The sequence below is a fragment of the Egretta garzetta genome, unplaced genomic scaffold (genome assembly GCF_000687185.1).
Source record: "Egretta garzetta isolate BGI_Z169 unplaced genomic scaffold, ASM68718v1 scaffold463, whole genome shotgun sequence".
NCBI lineage: Eukaryota > Metazoa > Chordata > Aves > Pelecaniformes > Ardeidae > Egretta > Egretta garzetta.
Window position 1 is genome coordinate 155471 of NW_009259188.1, and position 19703 is coordinate 175173.

The window sequence follows — 19703 nt, forward strand, 5'->3', positions numbered from 1 at the left end:
GAGTGAAGTTGAGCCTGGGAAGAAGGGAGGGGTGGAGGGAAGGTGTTTTTAAGATTTATTTCTCATTATCCTACTCTGATTTGATTGGCAATAAAATAAATTCATTTCCCTAAGTCGAGCCTGTTTTGCCTGTGACAGTAATTGCTGGAGTGATCTCTCCCTGTCCTTACCTCGACCCACGAGCCTTTCGTTACATTTTCTCTCCCTGTTCTGCTGAGGAGGGGAGCGACAGAGCAGCTTTGGTGGGCACCTGCTGTCCAGCCAGGGCCAACCCCCCCCAAATGTACAGCAACATCATAATCCAGTCTCTCCTTTTCCACAGGACGCTGGGGTCGTCGGGAACACCACATGCATTTCCACTGCTGACTTGAAGACAGAGGTGATTGTAACTGTGAAGGGAAAATACAAGGGCACGCAGAAGAAAACTCTAAGTTTGATAATTCCTAAATGAAGGACCTCTTTGGGGATATTCCTAGAATTTTAAACAGGAGGTGGGTTTTTTTGTGTAGAGGTGCAAATGCACCCTGGCACCTCGGCCCCACACAACAGCTAATTCTGCACCAAACACGCTCTCGTTACAACCGCAGCTGGGCATCTCATCCTGGGGAGCGGCTGTGTGTCCGCACCACCTACATGTATGGCACGGCCACGCAGAGGCAGCTGACGTGAGGCGGCCGTGCATTATTTATACGGCCCTGGCGTCTCTCACCGCCTCCTCTTCCTCTACCTGCCCGGCTGAACCGAGCAGTAGAGCAGGAAACAATTGTGGCATGAAGCTGTCGACACATTTCCTGCTCTTCTGAAGCCAGGAGGGGAGAAGTTCTGCAGGGTCAGATAACCCGTCCTGGCATGCCCAACGATGCACGCTATTTCCAAGAATACAAAAATTCTGTACTGCATCCCTGCTTAAGCTCTGCAGTACTGATTTTCTGAGGGAGACGTTGACGCCCCGTTTTAATTGCATGCACAGGAACGGGGAGGACCGATAACCCTTTTTACTCCGGCCAAACCACCCACATCATGAGTGGGTTCATAGTCAACACTTACACAGCAACTTCACGTGTCGAAAAATGTTAAACTAAATTTAGCTGTTAGAAGTGTCAAACAGCAGGAGCTCACCACCACACCCTAAACAGAAGCCTCACGACAGCAAATTCCACCACTCCATAACACCTTATACATAAAACCTCTCTCTCTCCTGCTACATTAAAGCTGTAGCTCTTTGGGTTTTGGAAGTGGCAAACGAGGAAAGCCCTCATCACTGTTAACCGCACATTCTTTGCCCGTCCTTCTGCATTTGACATTCAAGTAGTAAACAGTGGCAGATCAGAATCGCTCTGCAAGTAATTGTGCAGGTTCCAGAACCATCATGCCAACTTTATGCAGAGAAAATTCCTTAAAGAGATGAAGATGTCCCTTTCTTTCCCCTCCACTCCCCCTCCCAGTTGCATAAGCTTATTTTTCAACATTTGGCAACAGAACGAACATATTAGATCACAAAGGACCAAATTTGTTGTTGTTTTCCTTTTGAGCTTCCTTAATTAGGACTCGAGTATTTGGAAAGTAAAAGGAAAGAAATGCGCTGTGGTATAGAACTATCAATATTAACGAACAAGCCACATCTCCAGCTTGTAAAAATATTCTGTTTGAGGCTAAATCAGCATATCTAAGTGACCTATTTGGAGTAAGTATGTCACGAAGTTCGATATTTAGGGCAGTATTTGTGCAATAATTCCAGTCAGTCCCAAAACCAGCAGTTCTGTTCACCTCAGGACACACACGTGCAAGGAAAACCAATCCTAACACATATTCATAAACCCCTTCCAAAAATTTACTGGGGCAGAGCAAGAGAGCTGTCTTGGTTAAGACAGATTTCACTGTTAGAATGAATCAGATTATACAGGAGCGATGCTCATCTTTAATTAAATTGAGCCCAAGTCTCTGCAAAAATGAATTCAAGACTTCTCTAGCATACATATATTTATTGCAGGAGTGATGCGTTAGGATTTGTCTCATTCTGGAACACAACTAGAAAGTCAACATTGCCAATATTGTGTGGGGAGAAAGACTGCAGAGCAAGCATTCTTTGCAAAGTCTCCTTTCAAGATTAAGCTTGTTATTTAAAAGTTAAAATAACATCATCTTCTAGCTCTTTTGAAGTATACAGAAGACAGACATGAAAATGTTTTTCATAGTTAAAAACTGAATTGAGCAATTTTAATGAAATATTTTACCAGGGATCTCCTTCTGCATTAAGATTTATAATTAAAGCTTTCCTTACACTTGTATCAGAAGCCTCAGTTTCCAGCAGCACACATCAGCAACATGGAGGACTGCAGGCAAACTACCACCCAAGGTAAGTTAACACCAATGTCAGTTTCAAAAGAAACGCCATTAAATAACATCTATATTTAAAATATAGTCTTAAATATTGTTCATAATAATAAAGTGCAAGTACTATATACACCAACACGAATAAAGAAGAATCTGTAAGGATCATGTCACATAGCCCGTAACAAGCAACTAGAAACTCAGAGTTAGAGAGCCATAACATCTCCCTCCTAAATTTTCTTGCCTTTAGACATGCAATACTTTACACGGTATTTTCTTGGTTAGCAAGAATATTTCAATTTCTTTGAACTTGAGTAGCTGCCAAACACCTGAGGCAGAGTACCTCATATAAACATGGGGTTTTTTTCCTGCGTGAGAACGCTAGCTTGCCTGAACTACAGAGCCGAAACTTTCTCTCATTTATTTGTACATGTAAATTGGGGACAATGCACCTTACAATTAGGCACTTGGAGACGGAACAGCATCAGCTGGAGGAAATTTGAGTTTTCTTTTGCAGCATTACTAGTTCCTCTGTTTCTGTTCTTCAGAAACAGTGTTACTTGCACAGTACTTCCCACACGACTGCCTTGCATACAATCATGCTTGTCTCTGTTTTTCAGTCTAGGGATAGAAAACCCAAACATTAAAAAAAGCAACTGAAAGTAGTAAAGTACTATTTCCAAATCCACACATCCAGAATGCTGAGCCTCTGGTTTTGGGCCTGGGGGGTTAGGGAAAACGAAGCATCAGGTTTTTCTTCTTTTTCCTCAAAGCACGTTTTACCGACGAAAAGCATAGCATAGTGAGATTCCTCAGTTCTGACAGTCTGAAAAGACACTTGAGACTTTGTATTTTCTTTCTACTCTTACATAAGAAAAATGGGAGGATATCATGAGTGCATGGGGGTATGTTCTCATGCTGGCTATCGTCCCAACGCTGTTAGTCATTTGGGTGAACCAGAGAGAAAGAGAGAAGCACAGCATGGCACAGAACAAGCTTATGCTGCCAGGAATTCAGAGGGGCTTTCTGGCCATTTATCTCTACTTCTGAAGTTCATTGTTTTCCACTGTTTTTCTCACTCATTAGATTTGCCTTTCATTTATCTGATGTCAAAGCTTCTGGAGATGAAAGGGCACTACTCTCCCAGAGAGAGCCACAAAGCGGCAAGAACTCAAAAACCTGACGGACCCTGACTCACCGTCTCATGAAACATGCCTTGGGGATTTTTACCTTGAGGCTTAAGAGACCTGGAGCAGGGATACCAGAACAGCATCTTTAAAAATAATTTTTAAACTTACTAGAAAAAACCCTAAAGGACATTTTAAATGATGCATGTGTTGGGAGGTGCAGTAATTACTGCTCAAAGAAAGTTTGACATAATAATCAAACCTCTTAAAAAAGCCCACAACCCAGGCTGTACCACTGGCACTAGGCTGCATAATACCTTATTGGAATCTAAAAAGACAGATCTAGTGTGTGCCATAAATATCTCTCAATAATACTACATAAAACCGAGTTGCTCTAACATAGCGAAGAGCATGCACAGACAGCTCAATGAAGTATAAAACTCATGGGTGGTTTAAGACCAACTAGGAAACCAAAGAGAGAGTGCTGACAGCACAGCAAAAGAACTTGCGTGTTAAAAATAAAAAAAACCCTCCAGTGATTCAAGATACATAAATTACTTTAGAGAGGATTTATCAAAAAAGTGGCAGGGATAAAGAGATAAAACAGGTAATTACAAAAACAACCTTTCAACAACACAAGGTGGAACTGAAGAGTCAGATGAAATAATGCAGGACCTAAACTCCCATAATAAATTGTGCTCTAAGCACAGTATAAAATTTAGTTTACAAAAGCTTTAGAGTTAGTATTTTTTTTTTACTGACATAAAATGATTGCTCATTAAAAAAACACAAAATCAAATAGTTATAAAACTGAAGAAAGACTCGACAACATTTCCAAGCAAGAAAAAAATTCCTTAATTGAAGCAATTTAAGCTCTGTGTAAGGAACAAATTTAAAAAATCTGACACTATTTTAGGTTTAACTAACACTGAAATAAAGCTTTTCGAACTGAAATTTTGAGTTATATTTGTCATCCTTTTTGTTCTAATGATCTCACTCCATACATCCAGCTGGATCATAAAGAGAAAAGGGAGAAAGTCCGGCACAGCACCTTGCTTACACAACCATGGCAGGAAGAAGTCTCAGTATAAACACAGAAAAATTCACCTGCCTATTGCCTGTTACCAAGAGCTCCCAAATTGAGGATTTTTTTGCGCAACACTAACAGCAGCAGCAGTAGTTCATGACAACAAACCCAGAATGACTGTATCACTGCACGGAGAACACAGACCTGGGGGAAACCACTACAAACCTCCCATTCAGGCAGGAATTAGCGCTCTTCTCACCTTTGATGCTTGCCGAAGCCATCGCAAATATTCAGTGAAGTTATCAAAACAAATGTAGTAGGTCTGGCTCTGAGGTCCAGAGGAGCTAAATGCTAAACAGTGCTGGTGCTTTTTCACTTCTTCCACCTACAGTAGAGACACAAAACCATGAGTGAACAAGAGTCAAAAGCCTCTTTTGCAGAGCTCCCCAGGGCAAAGTTAAAGTGTGCCCAGGAGGAGCTCTTCAAGTAGAGTTGGACTAACCCTCTTCCAGCACTCAAGCTGGATCTTGGCTGTCAAATATTCATGAAATCTACACGAGCAAGGAATGAGAACAGAAGAAGGAAGGAACCAAAGGAGAAAAACACCAAGAATGTCAACATCTTAAGAAAGGCTGAGCACCATAAAAGGTTTCCCAGTGAAACACATTTAAGGCTGTCTTTATACAGCCTAAAGAAGTACAATTTATATTCCTGGTTATTAAAAACAGGCTTAACAAAATGCTTCTCTTACAGCCCAATTAAATACTTTGGCATTTCTCAACTTGCTAAAAAACACCCAGAATACATCATTCTGCTACCATACACGAGAAGTCCCACACAACTTATGGTCTCAATGTCTCAGCATGGCATTCTGGAAAGCCTTTGCAAACCAGGAAGTGCAGAGTATTTATGGGGTTGAGGAAGAATATTTTTTGAGCTATAATTTAAAAAACACTTATTTCTGTGCCAAGCATCCTCCTCCCAAGCTTTGTCAGCAGAAGCCCTTAGTACATTTTTCTCAGCTTGGTTCTCCTTTTCTTTTAAAATTTGTTGTCAGCTTTCTGCTTAACACAGTCGGCATGTTTTACATTACACAAGGCATTTCTGTGCAAAAACAACTTAGAAATTCCATGCAATTTAAAAAAAGGTACACAATCTCTTACCTTTTTAAAATTTAAAAAAAAAAAAAAAAAAAGAAAAAGAAAAAATCTTTTTCATCTCAAAGACAAGGCTGATGGGGACCTGAACCCTGTCCTCTCCAGTGTGCTACAGCCAGGAATACAATTCACTGTCAGAGTTCACCCACTGCTACTGAAAGAGGAAAATGTCTCTACTTCAGCACCTCCAGGGAAGAGTTGAAGAATCATGTGAAGAATCATGAAAGGAGATAGGAAAAAAAGCTCCTGGAAGAAGGGACTACTTTCTACATTTGCTAGTATAGAATATTAATGAATCAACTTTAGTCTGCATATATAATATTGTGAAGCTTGTTTCTCTCCCAATGACTCTTAAGCATCGAACTTATCAGTATGCAAGGTAAAAGAGCATTACTTCTAAGTGTAAATTCATCCTCAGGCTAATGATTCTCTTCCCTTTACGTTAGCTAATCAAGCCCATAATAGTGTTCTGAAACACTGTTTAGGCTGAAACAGTAATGTTGTAATCTTACTGTCTCCACTAAAGTTTCCGAGAATCACAGAATGGTTGAGGTTGGAAGGGACCTCTGGAGGTCATCTGCTCCAACCCCACTGCTCAAGCAGAGCCACCTACAGCTGTTTGACCAGGACAGTGTCCAGACGGCTTTTGAATATCTCCAAGGAAGGAGACGCCACAACCTCTCTGGGCATCCTGTGCCAGTGCTCAGCCACCCTCAGAGTGAAAAAAAATTTTCCTTGTGTTCAGACTGGACCTCCAGTGTTTCAGATGTAATCAATCGGAAAAAAGTCCAATTTCAGCTTTTCACAAGTAAAAATGTTTGTTGCTGTGAGCTTGTGTTAGACCACTACTCACACAATGCTGAACACTCAGAAAAACCCCAATGTTGAAAATAAGCCCATGACCTTATTAGTTAATTTTCAGATCTCAGAGTAACCCAGCATGGATAAAAACTGGATGAAGAGGCATGGTACAGACCATACATGATACAGGTGCGTGTATCCTTTGGATGTGTACTATTACACATATAAAACATTTCACACTGCACACATTAAAAGGAAACTGAATGTGTTTCCCTTGCTTTTCTTCAGCATCTTAATCCAAACATTGTATTTTGTTATATACGACTGACCATAATCAAAAGTTATTTAGATACTTTGACAACCCCACTTACAGAAACAAGCTTTTGAGGGGCTAAGAATAATTGTAATTGAATGCAATCTTCTCTGCATAAAGAGATGGGGGTTAAGCAAGCACATACATAAAATAAAATATCTTACTTTTCCGCCAATTAAAGGGAGGACATGCATCTTTCCAGTCTGGCTTTCTTTTACTGATGAGACAATTAGGCATGTTCCACAAAGGATAGCTTGGCGTCTTGTCCATCTGTTGACTGGCAAATGTATTTTCCCTTTTCGAACATTGTACATTCCTGAGAGCTGAATCCGTTCGGAGCTGCCAATGCTGTGGGGCTTTCCTGAAATAGAAACAAAAGCATCCACTTAATCACGGAAGATCTTTGCCTCTTTCACCCAAGCCATCCTGAGACTTTATCAGCAAGTTTTCAAGCTACAGACCGCAGCACAAATAATGAAACACAGCCTCAAAACCATGCAAGCAGGTAATTTAGTACCAGCTTCAGCACAGGCTTCTTTCATGGGCAGAAGTGTATAACAGGTTGGTATCATGGAGAGCAGACCACAGTCTTGCAGTACATGAAATAATCTGCAGTAGTCACAGAAGTGCCAATTAACGAACCAGTCTTCTCTATGGGACCTGGAAATCGAATGTTCATCCTCAACTAATTAATTGGTTACAGTTGAGTTCACATTGACTGGTAACTGCAAAAAGGGGGTGATGTACTGCATGCTGACCCACACCTTTGGGCTTCCATGTCTTTTCTCGGCACCCTTAAGGTCACGGTTGAATAGCTTCAATAGCTTCCCAAAGAATACAGTTCCTACTCTCTCCAGCCCACCCTGTTCGCTCCAAACCCCACAGCAGAGGTAGTATGCTCAGCCACAACGTAAGCAGATGCAACCTAGACGAAACCCCCTCTATGACCCTGCTTCAGTCTGAGTAGAGCTTTGGAAAGAGTTTTTTTTATGTTTATTGCAATGAATTTGCTATTTATAATAGTTCAGATTATCGGCAAGACTACCAATTAGACCAAATCTGTTAAATGACTTTAAATGGTTCAGACTCTACTAATGTAATCTACTAATAAGATTTCACTCTATAGAAACCATCATTAACAATGGCAACACAAAGATAAGCATCTCTCATTTCTGCTCTTACAGGACCACGTTTTTTAGGAGATAAATGGGAAGAAGCACAATTTGCTTATTCTAATCTGAACTATTTATCCACATCAAGTTACCCTCTCAAACCTTAAACATCCCAGCCCAGAGCCGAGTCATCCAAACATACTAAGTCTTCTGCAGAGACAAGAGGTAATCACGTTCAAGTTAAACCAGTGGAAATTTCTCAAAGAATACCAGTGTTGGCAAAACTTTGGACGAGAGCTCCCCTGGATAAACAAACCAAAGGCTACGTTAATTCCAAGTAGCTTCCCTATCATGATAAAAGGTAAATCACTCATTTTCCTAATCTTTACCAAAATTCTTTAAAAAAAAAAAAAAAAATCAATGAATTAATAACTAGTTAGGACTCCAGAAAAGCAGAGGGTTGATCCTGTCTACCCCCCAGCATTTCAGACCAGTGCCAATTAAGCCGCAGCAGTGACAAGCGCTGCACACTATTACTCCAACTTGCTATTACTCCTGCTTGTATGACAGCTCATTTGTCTCAATGAGTCTGCTCTTGCCTTCAAATTATCTATGGGAAGATAGGAGACACCTACCACATGGCCTACCCACTGCTGTTCTCTCACCCCCGCCTACCCTGAGCCAATTCTTGCCCTTATCTTTAAAAGCAGCCTTCCTGAATCTTCCTGCTCGTTTAATGAGCCAAGGCTTGGCATGGTTACCCTCAAGCCTTGCTCTGCTCTAATAAACACCATCGTTTAGGCTACCGATGTCTGCCAGTTTGGATCTGCAGGAACATCACTGCTGCTTGAAGCTACAAGACTGAAACTTTAATGCCACAGGCTATCGGCATCTAATACAAAAATAGGTGCCCCAAGAAAGCAGTAATTTCACTGCCAAGCAAATTCAGATCCAACAACAGAAGCTGTGGATAAACACTTTGCACAACAGAACAGAGGGGAACAGGGAACATTCATTCTATGCAAAGCTACAGAGACTGGCAGGGAATACAAGTGAGCAAAACAGAGCAACTCAGCCTTAATTAAACACAAAAGCTGAATCAAACTTTACAATTGGAATATGAAAAATGTGGTTGCTAAAGTAACTGATAATTCACCCCGCTTGTGCAGAATGATGGACTCCATGCTGCAAAGCACTGATTATAGAATTAACCACACACAGAAGCAATAAAACCTCTGTAATGGAGTAAAAAGTGCCCGGTAAATATTAATGGTATGATTGTATAAAGAATAGTTGTCAGGGGCACGGGCGGTTTCACCTCAAAAATGACTTTTTTGCGGTCATCTTCCAGGGCCTGTTTCTGGCTGTATGCTCTCTAACTTCACTGGAAAAGCACAACCCACTGCTGATTGAACCCCTTAGCATTGCAAAGCACAACCTCAGTCCCTTGGGAAGCCAAGCTCATTTAGCATTTCAATATAGCTGAATGCAACTTTACCCATCCAGGAACAAAGGGCATAATTCACACTTAATGCGGGTAGACTTGTGTCCTGGAAAACACCAAATCTCAGAAGTTCTTCGGGATTATGGTGGATAAGAAAGAGGACGAGCTCCTGCTACAGTGCTGCAGCCAAGAGGCTTGGCAGGAAACACGACAGCATTTGGGAGCAATACAGAAGTAACATTACCTTGCCTAGTCTAGTGGTAAAACAACTACCACGCTGGGTGCCCGCACTTCACAACGGGTGTTGAAAAACTAGACTTCAGAAAAGTTACAGGAAAAATAAAATCAGAAGCCTGAGAAACCCGCTTCCTAGGTCCAGGCTCTCTTGGACTAGCTACATGAAGTTAGGCACAGCTGAACCCGTAAAACTACTCAGAAGTCTCTTAAAAGGCAGCTTTTCAAATTTCATATAAATTCAGAGGCTTAAGTCGCGAGTCACAGTAACAATTAGTATCATCAGTATATGTTTAACTAGAAAAAACAGAACAGAGCTATCACTAGAATTATAATGCTAGGTATGAACTGTAATTTCTCTCAAACTTTGGATTTGATGGGAAAATTACCAGAGTAAGAATCTTCATTTATTCCTACAGACACATACATAGATATATGTATATAAAAATTGAATTTTTATGTATAGATGAAAAACTGCCCCTTCAGACTCTAAGAATTTAAGGTGCTTCTTCCCAGCAAGTACTGCCCTTGCTATGTAAAAGCTAGAAGATTCCCGATAAGTAAATACAGAAATAAAACACTGGGACTATTTCTTTAAAGCAAATGGTTTCTCTCTTCCTGTTCTTGCCTACTTCACCACGCAGCCAACCATCTGGTTGGGCCAGATGAGCTTTCAAGGTCCCTTCCAACCTGGGCTCTTCCACAAGTTTATGATTCTCTAACTTGAAAAAACCATGCTTAATATTGGATCACACGTTGTCACCCGAGACGCAATCTGCTCACATATCATCCAGTCCTCTTCCTGCTAAAGGTTTGTAATCATTGAGATTTGATAGTATCACAGTGTTCTATTATCATGCAAACGGCGAAAACAAAAAAGTCAAATGCTGCTGGCTTATTTTGATTTTAAGTAGAGGCTATTCAAGGACATACCAACCAGTTGTGGAACCAGATCCCTAAACTCACATAAGTTTTGCAGGTAACCATGCGCAAAAGCTGTTTGACAAGAAGCAGCCCGGCCTACTGAAAAATAAACTTGGACCAAAACTGCAGCTTTGAAAGAGCTCAGGTATTTGATGCCAGGAGAGTGCAAAAGCAAGAAAAGTTCAAATGTCTCAGCGCTGGCTGCTCTTTGCTCCAGGGAGGAAAGCAGCAGGTAGCAGAGCCTCACACGGCCCTGCGGCGCAGCGCCTGCCAGAGAGCTCATCCCCAACTCGCTGGGGGGCAGAGGACAAGGGAAGTGCTCAGAAGCCTACCTGCCTTTTCTATGGCCTGGAAAATAATAAAATGAGAAGGCAAATTACTTTTTCTCCCAAGTTTACAGGAGGGATAGGGTATTTTGGACTTCACCAGAATGCCTGTAGGCTAAGGATCAAAGACCACAAATTACAGCATAACCATAGCATCACCACCAAAAATCAGCTGGTTTTGAGGTAACCTACCAGTGCCAGTGAAAGCACCATATTCAGCAGTTGTGAAATTACCTTCCTCCATTTGTCTCACAGACCTCCCGTTTGAGGTTCAGAAGGCAGCACAAGATGCACATTCAGATTTTTCTTCAGTTTTAACTATACCCAGAGGGAACGGATGAGTTTGCACAGGGGCCTGTGATATTATACTAAAGCCGACAGTTGTGCAGATAAAACGGTAACGATGATCCTTTGTGACTTGAAACACAAATTTGAATCCTGCCAAAAACTTGTAATTATTGTTTCCTCAATCAGAGCGGGGGCAAATATGCCAGAACATCTAGAAGAGTCGCATAGCAGAAAATGTTTTTCAAATGCTAAGCCCAACCAGAGCAGTTTGAGTATTTTAGCAAGAAACCATAAAAAGATTATTTTTCATTCCTGTCAGGAGTCCAAGACTACAGCAACTCCTAAGCACCCCTACAACAGGACTTTTGTTCTGCACGAAGCATTAGAGGAGATGCCTCAAGGAATTATGAGCAGACCACTCATTTGGCTATCTTGACATTCATGGTTGAATTCCTCTCGGTTTCAGCTTGTCCCCAGTCCTGGAGGGAAAGTAATGGTATTTAGAACAAGGACAGAGAAAAGCAGGGAATTTGACTGAAATGGTGGGACTGTTGTTGGAACCAGGAACCCACCCTACTTCACAGGAAGCATGGGGTGGGACACCAGCGATCTTTCCATGATGTTGAAGAACTAAGACCTCACCACGAGCAGCCCGAGGAAGCTCCGGATACGCGACATACTGACATCCCGCCTAGCACAAAGACTTCAAACCTTATTAAATAAATACCCACAGCCACTTGCTTTGGATTCTAGAGTAAAGCTCTTTATCCCAGCGATGGAATGCATATGGAATACATTACCATCAGAAGTTATAAAATACCAGCTCATTATGGGACATAAAAGTACTCAGAAAAAAACCTCTCTGCAGCTATACGGCTGATTAAGTTGCAAGTACTTATTATTCCCCCGTTTGAAGAGTACAGCCAATAAAGTCTGCCTCTAAAGAATGATTTAAGACATTACCAAAATAAGAGCAGGGAAAAGTGTTGACATAAGAAACGCACTCACTTTTGTGCAGCGGGTCTTATTTTTATTACTAATATTGGTCTGACGGAATGAAAACTAAAAATTCTCCAAGACCTGCACGGCACAGCCAGCCCGGCCAGCTGGAGAGACTGCCCACCCGGAGCTGCCTCGGGTATTCACCAGCGGTAAGAGCGGCTTAGTTATTCAGTAGGAATAATGTCTAAGTTTTGAGACTTTTCAGAAGTGACTGAATGACTCCGAGTGCCCAATTTAGGGATGTCCTTTTCCGGCTACAGCTGGGCCAGCTACAGAGGTCACCGTCCTCATCTGCACGCTGTTGGGCCCCTGGCCCGAGGCCAGCGTTGCATCAACCCTACTGCATCATCTGCTCCTCGTAAGCTGTCCCTAAGCCCTTTCAGACAAAACAGGCTGCTTTAATTTCTTGCATCTCTTTTCGACTGAGAGGCCTTAGGGACAGCTCACGGCGAGCAGTTCGGCGTGGAGAGCAGAGGAATGACAGGTCGGGGCCAGAGCTGTAACACGGTGGCTGCTGCTGGAAGAGGATATGTAATTAAACCCACCCACGGCTTTTGCCAAGCCGCTTCAGAAATATTTCACACGCTAACACTCCGTGAACATCAAGCCTTGTACGTGTTGGAGAAAAAGAACACCTAAAACCCACCAGTCAGTTTTGAAGACTTCGGTCTGAATCCACTAAGGAAAGTTGGAGTATTTCCTAGCTGACCGGGCTGGGTCAGCAGCCTCTTAGTTGACACCTGGAGCACTGTCCCCACCACCCCTCTGAACTGAAATCGGGAATACCTCATGCCCGCCTTCTCTGCAAACCTGCAAATTGAGGCTCAGATGCAAAGAGGCTTCAATTAGCTCAAAACACTGAAAGCCCTTGAGTGTCCTTACCCATCCTTTGGGAAACTGTGCGGCAATAGCTGGTGCTGAACCCTTACTGCCAGATCATTCTGTGGATTTCTGCTTTTGCCCTAACCCTTTCATTAAATACAGATGAAGCTACCGCCTGCAATGTTTTTGAAGCTTCTCAGTCATTTAAGGCTGCTTCCCCTTGCATTCTTGTCAAACTAAGGACAGCAGTGATGACTTCAGGCAAGGCCCAGCGCAATGACATGTATAAAAATAAAGCAGCAACTTGGATTAAAAAAAAAAAAAAAACAAACCCACAACCAAAATGAGGGCAGCAAAGGAAGAAGAAAAGCACAAGTAAAAACTCTGAAACTATTGTATTACTCTCATTTTTAAACTTATGAAGAAAGCCTACTTACAGTTACATGCTTACTAGAAGTATTTTTCCTTTTGAAGGTCCACACTGTCATAATTTAAGAACAAAAGGCACAGAATTAGCAGGGTTTGTATTTAAGACCAAGGATTCACCTTGTAGTCTCTAGCAGCAACTGATCAAGGACGCTTTTGCAAAAGGTAACAGACCATGTATATGTATAGCAAAATTTCATCTGGCAAACCATTCCAAAAACAGCAGTTGAATTTTTGCACTCCAATCTACTCAGACTCTTAAAAATTCCCTTAAGATTCAACACGAGGCTGCTGACTGATTCTGTATTGCTCTGTGGAAGAGGGACTCAGTCACCATTGTGCTGTTCTTACGGGCATGAAACTATTAGCAGAGACTTTACTCATTATACTCCTCATTTTGCTGCACTCTGTATTAACATGGGGGCTGGGGGAAGCTCTGAAGTGGTTAAGCTTCTTTTAGGAATTAGCAGTTCAAGCTCTTTGTTACCTTTTCACCTGAGAAACAAAAGCAGACCACAAATGTTGGATTTCACTGAACTGTGATAACATCTTTTTCTTTAAAGAAGCCTTCACTGTGAGACAAAACTGGCAGAGTAGAAGACAGACAAGCCTTTAGTGTTTGTGAAACATATTCCTACTTTACAGGAAGATCATCCTTAAAGACAAGCATTATCGCTGTATGATGTGACACAATAAAACATAGTTACTAGTTTTACAGCAATAATCCTGCCTTCCACTTACATTAAATCCTCACTGGAGGAAAGACTTGTATGAATTTCATAATGCAGAAAACATCCCTCTCTTTTTTCCCCCACCGAGACAGAGTTCAATGTTCGTTCGCTTGATCATTGCCCATATCTTGTTCCCACAGGACTCACCACCTCCACGCAGGAGCCCTAAAACCATGGTACCAACACTTAAGAAGATACCATAGGCAAAATTTAACAAAAATTCCTTTATTTGGAAAAGCATCTCTATCAAGTGTTACGTATTTATCAGTGGAAGATGGCCACCACAGCTTTACTGTCAAAAACTTAAGTATCAACCTGCGTAAGCCAAAAGCTTTCGAAGAAAAACCTAACAGCGATCGAGCAGAGTTCAGTTCAGAGTCATTGTTCACCGGCACGACTTCTACGCTAGGACGACTTAATAAAGGCGACAGGCTAAAGTAGGATACGTAGCAGTGAACAGGACACTACTTGCAATTAAATGCAAGCAAGCACCGTGGAAGTTCATCGGGATGTAGAGGCAGTGTTCCCGGCCGACTCACTTGTCTGCAGGAAATTCAAGCAAGTTCCGTGCAGGCAGGTTTGTTTATTTCAGCAAAACAAGGAGGCTCTCAAGGCACCCTTGATGTCCCAAGTTCTGCTGGCATTAGAAGCACAATGGGGTGCAGGCTGCGTCCTGTTATGTCCAAATACTTTGTTCTGAAGCAAGCTCATAAAGGGGAGAGAGTCGCCTGCTCTTCAGCAGCAAAACTCAATACCAACTCCTTTGTGAAGGCACCATATGCCACCTCTGCAAGGAAAAATAACTGAAACATGCCAAGAAGGAATCATCAAGAAAAAAACCGTCATCTTCCTCCTGTGCTTTAACAAAGTTGTAAAAAGCTGTAATATTGGTCTAGAGGCTTCCAAGCAGTACTACCTAAAACAACTTTCTCATCTTGAACTTAGGATTCATTTAAGGAAGCTACTGAAGAAGTTCTTCAGCGAGATATTTTACCAAGTATTTTTGCTCAAAGTAAGTTTAAAACGGAATTAGTCTTATACTGAGAGGATTTGTGCCAGTATCTGATCACAGCCCTTGTCTACATTTCTTAAAAAGAATACTTCAGCAGCACATTTTGAATTAGCCCTTATTAAGATGGCCTCAGAAAACCCAACTTTCTCAACAGTTTTACAATTGCATGCACTGATATTAAAGAGGTGAAAATTGAACAGATGGGGGCCAACAAGCTAAGCCTTACAAACTTGCTGGTAGTACCACAACTTGCATAGGAGCATGTTCAGCTTCTGTAGGGTGGAGCCCAATGACAGCTCAACTGATCTTTCCCCTTTCTCCCCTACTCAGCCCCCATAAAGCAAAGCTGAACAGAATGCTGGAAATGCACATTTATTTTTGTGAAGTCATGCAAAATTGAATTCTACTTGTTATACTCCCAATGCACAATGAAGCCACAAGCACAGTAAAATCCCTGGCATCCCCAAGGATACTTACCCTGTCTAAAGGAATTGCTGTATTGGCAAAAGCTCTGAGCTACCCAACAGTTTTAGGCAAAGCTGAAGTCTTGATGGAATTCAAGAGCAAAATTGCACTGATGACTCCACTGAAGTTAACAGCAGCTTTCAGGTTTTATCAGTGTTAGATGCTCAACATGAAGCACAGCAATGTAAGCTCAAAATAACTATCTAAATTCACGCTCCTCTGAGAAGGAACAATGACAGCCCCTGGCAGAAGTTCATCTGTATGTCTTAGTACTACGACAGAAAGATAGAAAAGCTGTGCTCCTTACCAGCAAAAGCTCGGCAAACCCCCACACACCCCTGCACCTACCTGCCTCGCCCTGAGGATGGAGATGTGGCTAGTCAAGCATTTAAAAAAAGCTACAGAGGAACAAATATGTGCATTAGGTCAAGGACTGTTTCATATGAACTTCATATACAACAGAAATGCCACCTTTCAATGCATTCTAGACTAAAATTCCACCAATTGCAAGATGACTAAACCGTTTTGTGCATTAAATGTATTCAAGTTCCAAGTACAATGATTTCCTCCTTGCTCTTTCATCAGAAGAAACAAGTCAGGTATTCTACAACGTATCTAAAATCATGTGGTAATCCAAATCCTTGTGAAGGTAAAGCATTTTAAGTATGACACTTCCTACAATAGACTACTGTACCAGCATTATTGTATAGATCAAAATCTACACTCAAGTTTTATCATAGGATAATGTCATAGGCTTATGTCAAAACAATTCTGTACAGCATTGCAAGGCTACTACTAGCACATCTCAATTACGTCCAGTTTAAAAAATCCAAAATAACTGTGATATGAAAAATACTTAAAGGTGTATATGCTGTCTGTTCCAGTCCCTCCAAAGTTTAGCATTGTAAAAAGAAGGCCAGAATGCTGAATTTGGAATTGTCAACATCAGCAATCAAAAGCTGCATTACCTAATTAATAAAAAAAAGGAACTAGTAGGTAAAAATTGAGCGACTGCTTCAAGTTGCACAAAGACAGAAAAATACAAAACCCGGAAGAAACAGCACAAGCACTTTAGTCAGAGAGAATTATCTGTTAGTCTTAAACATTTCAAATTCAGCTTCATTAATACAAGATTTCCATGCTGTGACTGGAAGGAATTCTGGCTGGGCAGTGCCCCTATAAATGAATCCTACTCCATCATATCAGCCATTCTGCTCGTAACTTGCTAGGTAAGCAAGTTCACACATTTTGCATCTATACCTTGGCTGCCTTCCCCACATAACGGTAGCTGGTATTTGTGCATGCATATGATTTTTGTAGTATTTTTATACAAACCTTCCCCCCCCCGTCCCAATAGCTAGTCAAAGCAAGAGCCTTTTTGGTTTGCAGCACTGAGTTTAGTAAGTGGCACAGAGTACATCTTCCGCTTGAAGTGAGAGCTGCAATAAGCCAGGAGGACTCACTCTGCTTGCCTCTTTCCCCCTTCTCTCCTATGACTCCGTAAGCTTGAGACTGTTCCTAACAACACCCCTAACACCCCCCTGCTTTTCACTTCTCTCTTATCAGCAAGAGCAGCTTCAAAGAATCGCACAGCAGCCTAGATGATGGAAAAGGAGAGACAGGATCAGCAGCTACCCTTGGAAAGCTTCACTATCCCTGTTTCTGCCTGCGCATAGCCCACAACCTTGTTCTGTTGCTGAACAACACGTACGCTCCGATTCCCTCTAAATCGACTTCTGTCATTCAAGTTTGCTTTTTTTAAATTTACATGACAAAGGTTGGATTATGTTGACATATATTAAAACTTGTATGCCAACGCAGGAAAATATGTGTAGCAGTAAAAGGCAACTTGTACCAAAACTCTGTACTTCAGACCGCATTCCTGAGGAAAAAAAAAAGACAAGGGAAGGAAAGCTGATTTTATAAAGTGAGAAGAAGGAAACAGCGGGGAGTGAGAGATATGTATCATGAAGAAACATGAAAGGGAACATTTTTCCAATGCCTTTCTACCCTTGGACACAGAGGCAGAGAAGATTTATCACATGCCCACAGATATCGGGTTTGACACCGTTTCTTCTTTTTTCTACCACAGAGACTAGAAGTAACTGGATAGCATATGGGAATTGTCTAGGAGTGCATGTCATATGGTTTTATTACAAAGGAGAGGAAAAAAACCAGAAGAGATTGGCTTTTTCCATTCCCTTTTTAAATTAAATCAACTATCACACATCTGAGTCATCCCCAAATCCATCAGTTTTCTGTCCAAAGCACTCCAAGGGTCTGCAAAAGCAGAATCACAAGTGCTAGCTCATAAGGCTGACTACACTCTGAGGTTTCTTGTTTCATGCTACACATCCCTATAAGAAAAATGTTGAAAATTTCCACACCCATAGCAAGAGGAGAAAAAAGCCTGCACAAAGGTCCAGTTTTACAAGTACACAGTCTGATTTAGAGCTCCTGCAGCCTCTTTTAAGTCAGGAAGTTATCTAGGAGAAATCAAAACAAGTTCAGCTTTGACAGGAAAGTGAGTGTGCTAAAAACAACCCCAGGAATTTGAAAATTATTCAGAGCACCACTTTAACTCTGGTTCACGATAATTTTAGAAAGGGATCAGTAAATACTCATCACGAGTACTTTGTACAACACTGGTAGGATCAACCTGAAGCTGGGGCTACTTGTCAAAGCCTTCTCCCTCTCAGTGATAACACCCAGAAAAGCCTGAAGTGCCTACACATATCTGAGGACCCCATCCTGAAAGTCGAGCACCTTCCTTTCCGGCATTTCAATCCAAGACCTCTCAATACCAAGAGAGAAGAGCAGTCCAGCTGGACAGTGTTCAGTATAATGCACAGCACAAGAAAGTCTGTTTAAGGACATTGATCGTGGTCAGACCATAATAGTATTTCATTTTTCTGACACAGAAATGAATGCTTTCTCTACCGTCAGAAAAAAAATATTATGGCTATAGAGATGTTGCACTTAAACTGTTTACTGCAAAAAAAGCAGAGCAACTCAAACTGTTCCACCCTCCATCCTGTCCAGTACTAGCATGTAAAACCAAACAAAAAACCTCCCCCAGCAAAACCAAAACCACTCCCCTCCAATGCACATCATTCTAGAGTTCAGCACATCTTAATCTTATTAAAACTGCACTGAACCCTCCACCCTGTAATCAGGGGAAAAACCTAAAATATGCAAGATCTTATTTAGAGCAGGCTCTCCATTTCGATCCACCCCCTCTAACTGACCAATTGCCTTAAGCACCCGGCTCCTCACCAGGGAATGGGATCCCATCACATTTGCTTTTCTGAAAGCCATGTCGCAAGTCACCGCCGTGCCGAGGAACGCGAACGGCCCCAGCTTTACCACCACGTACCCTAATGGCAGAACCCCCCGCCTGTGCTATCCCACCGACCACTTTCCTAAACCGAATAGCGAGGAGGAACAAGGGAAGGTGGATCGGAATCCCCTCCTTTGCCTCCCCTTCCCAGAGCCCTGCTGCGTGACTGGGCACAGCAATACGCCCGCAACATACAGCCATTCTTCAGAGATTGCTGCTAGAGCTGGTATCTCTAAAATGTGTTCAAAGCTTCACTGTCAAGAAAAAAACCACAGGAAACGTTTGTGATGCTCTCTCATTCACAAACATTCGCAGGATTAAGCTTTAAAAGCATTTGGATAGATTTTTTAAAAGAATCCTTCCCAAAATACTATCTTTTTGATTCCTCTGCCCACTCACCCTCCTCTGAGGGAGAACGGAGACTCCTGAAGATATCTCTTTATGTTCCAAATATCTCCATCTCCACCCTAGTAAGGAAGGGAAGGAAGAGGTCAAGGATATATTATACTTGCAAGCTGTTTTTTAATCCTCTGTGAATTGTCAGCACTTTCGTATCATTTACGATATTGCAGTAACAAAACTTTGTTCAGTGAAATTTATTATTAGGAGCAAAATCATTAATTAATAATAATTAATTTTAATTACAACGGAACTATTTGCTTTGCACCAGGGAAGCATGTTGGGTACAAAATGACAAACGCTGCCAACCTCCAAACCGACATCACTCCATTACACTTCAGATCAGTAGTATTCATATCAATGATGTTTTTTTTTTTAAATGGAAGTTTCATATACGGTACTGCCAAGTTAGCTGACTTTAT

The 19703-nt window shown here is 41.7% G+C and overlaps 1 protein-coding gene across 1 annotated transcript in view; it reads right to left on the reverse strand.

The window, feature by feature from the left end:
• Positions 1–19318, reverse strand: part of PHLPP1 (PH domain and leucine rich repeat protein phosphatase 1) — a 77783-nt gene extending 58465 nt beyond the window's left edge. Inside the window, 3 exon segments of the mRNA XM_035891325.1 lie at positions 4745–4870; positions 6921–7117; positions 19282–19318. Coding sequence (XP_035747218.1) covers positions 4745–4870; positions 6921–7070 — 276 coding nt within the window. The 5' untranslated portion in view covers positions 7071–7117; positions 19282–19318.
• Between the last annotated feature and the right edge of the window lie 385 nt (positions 19319–19703).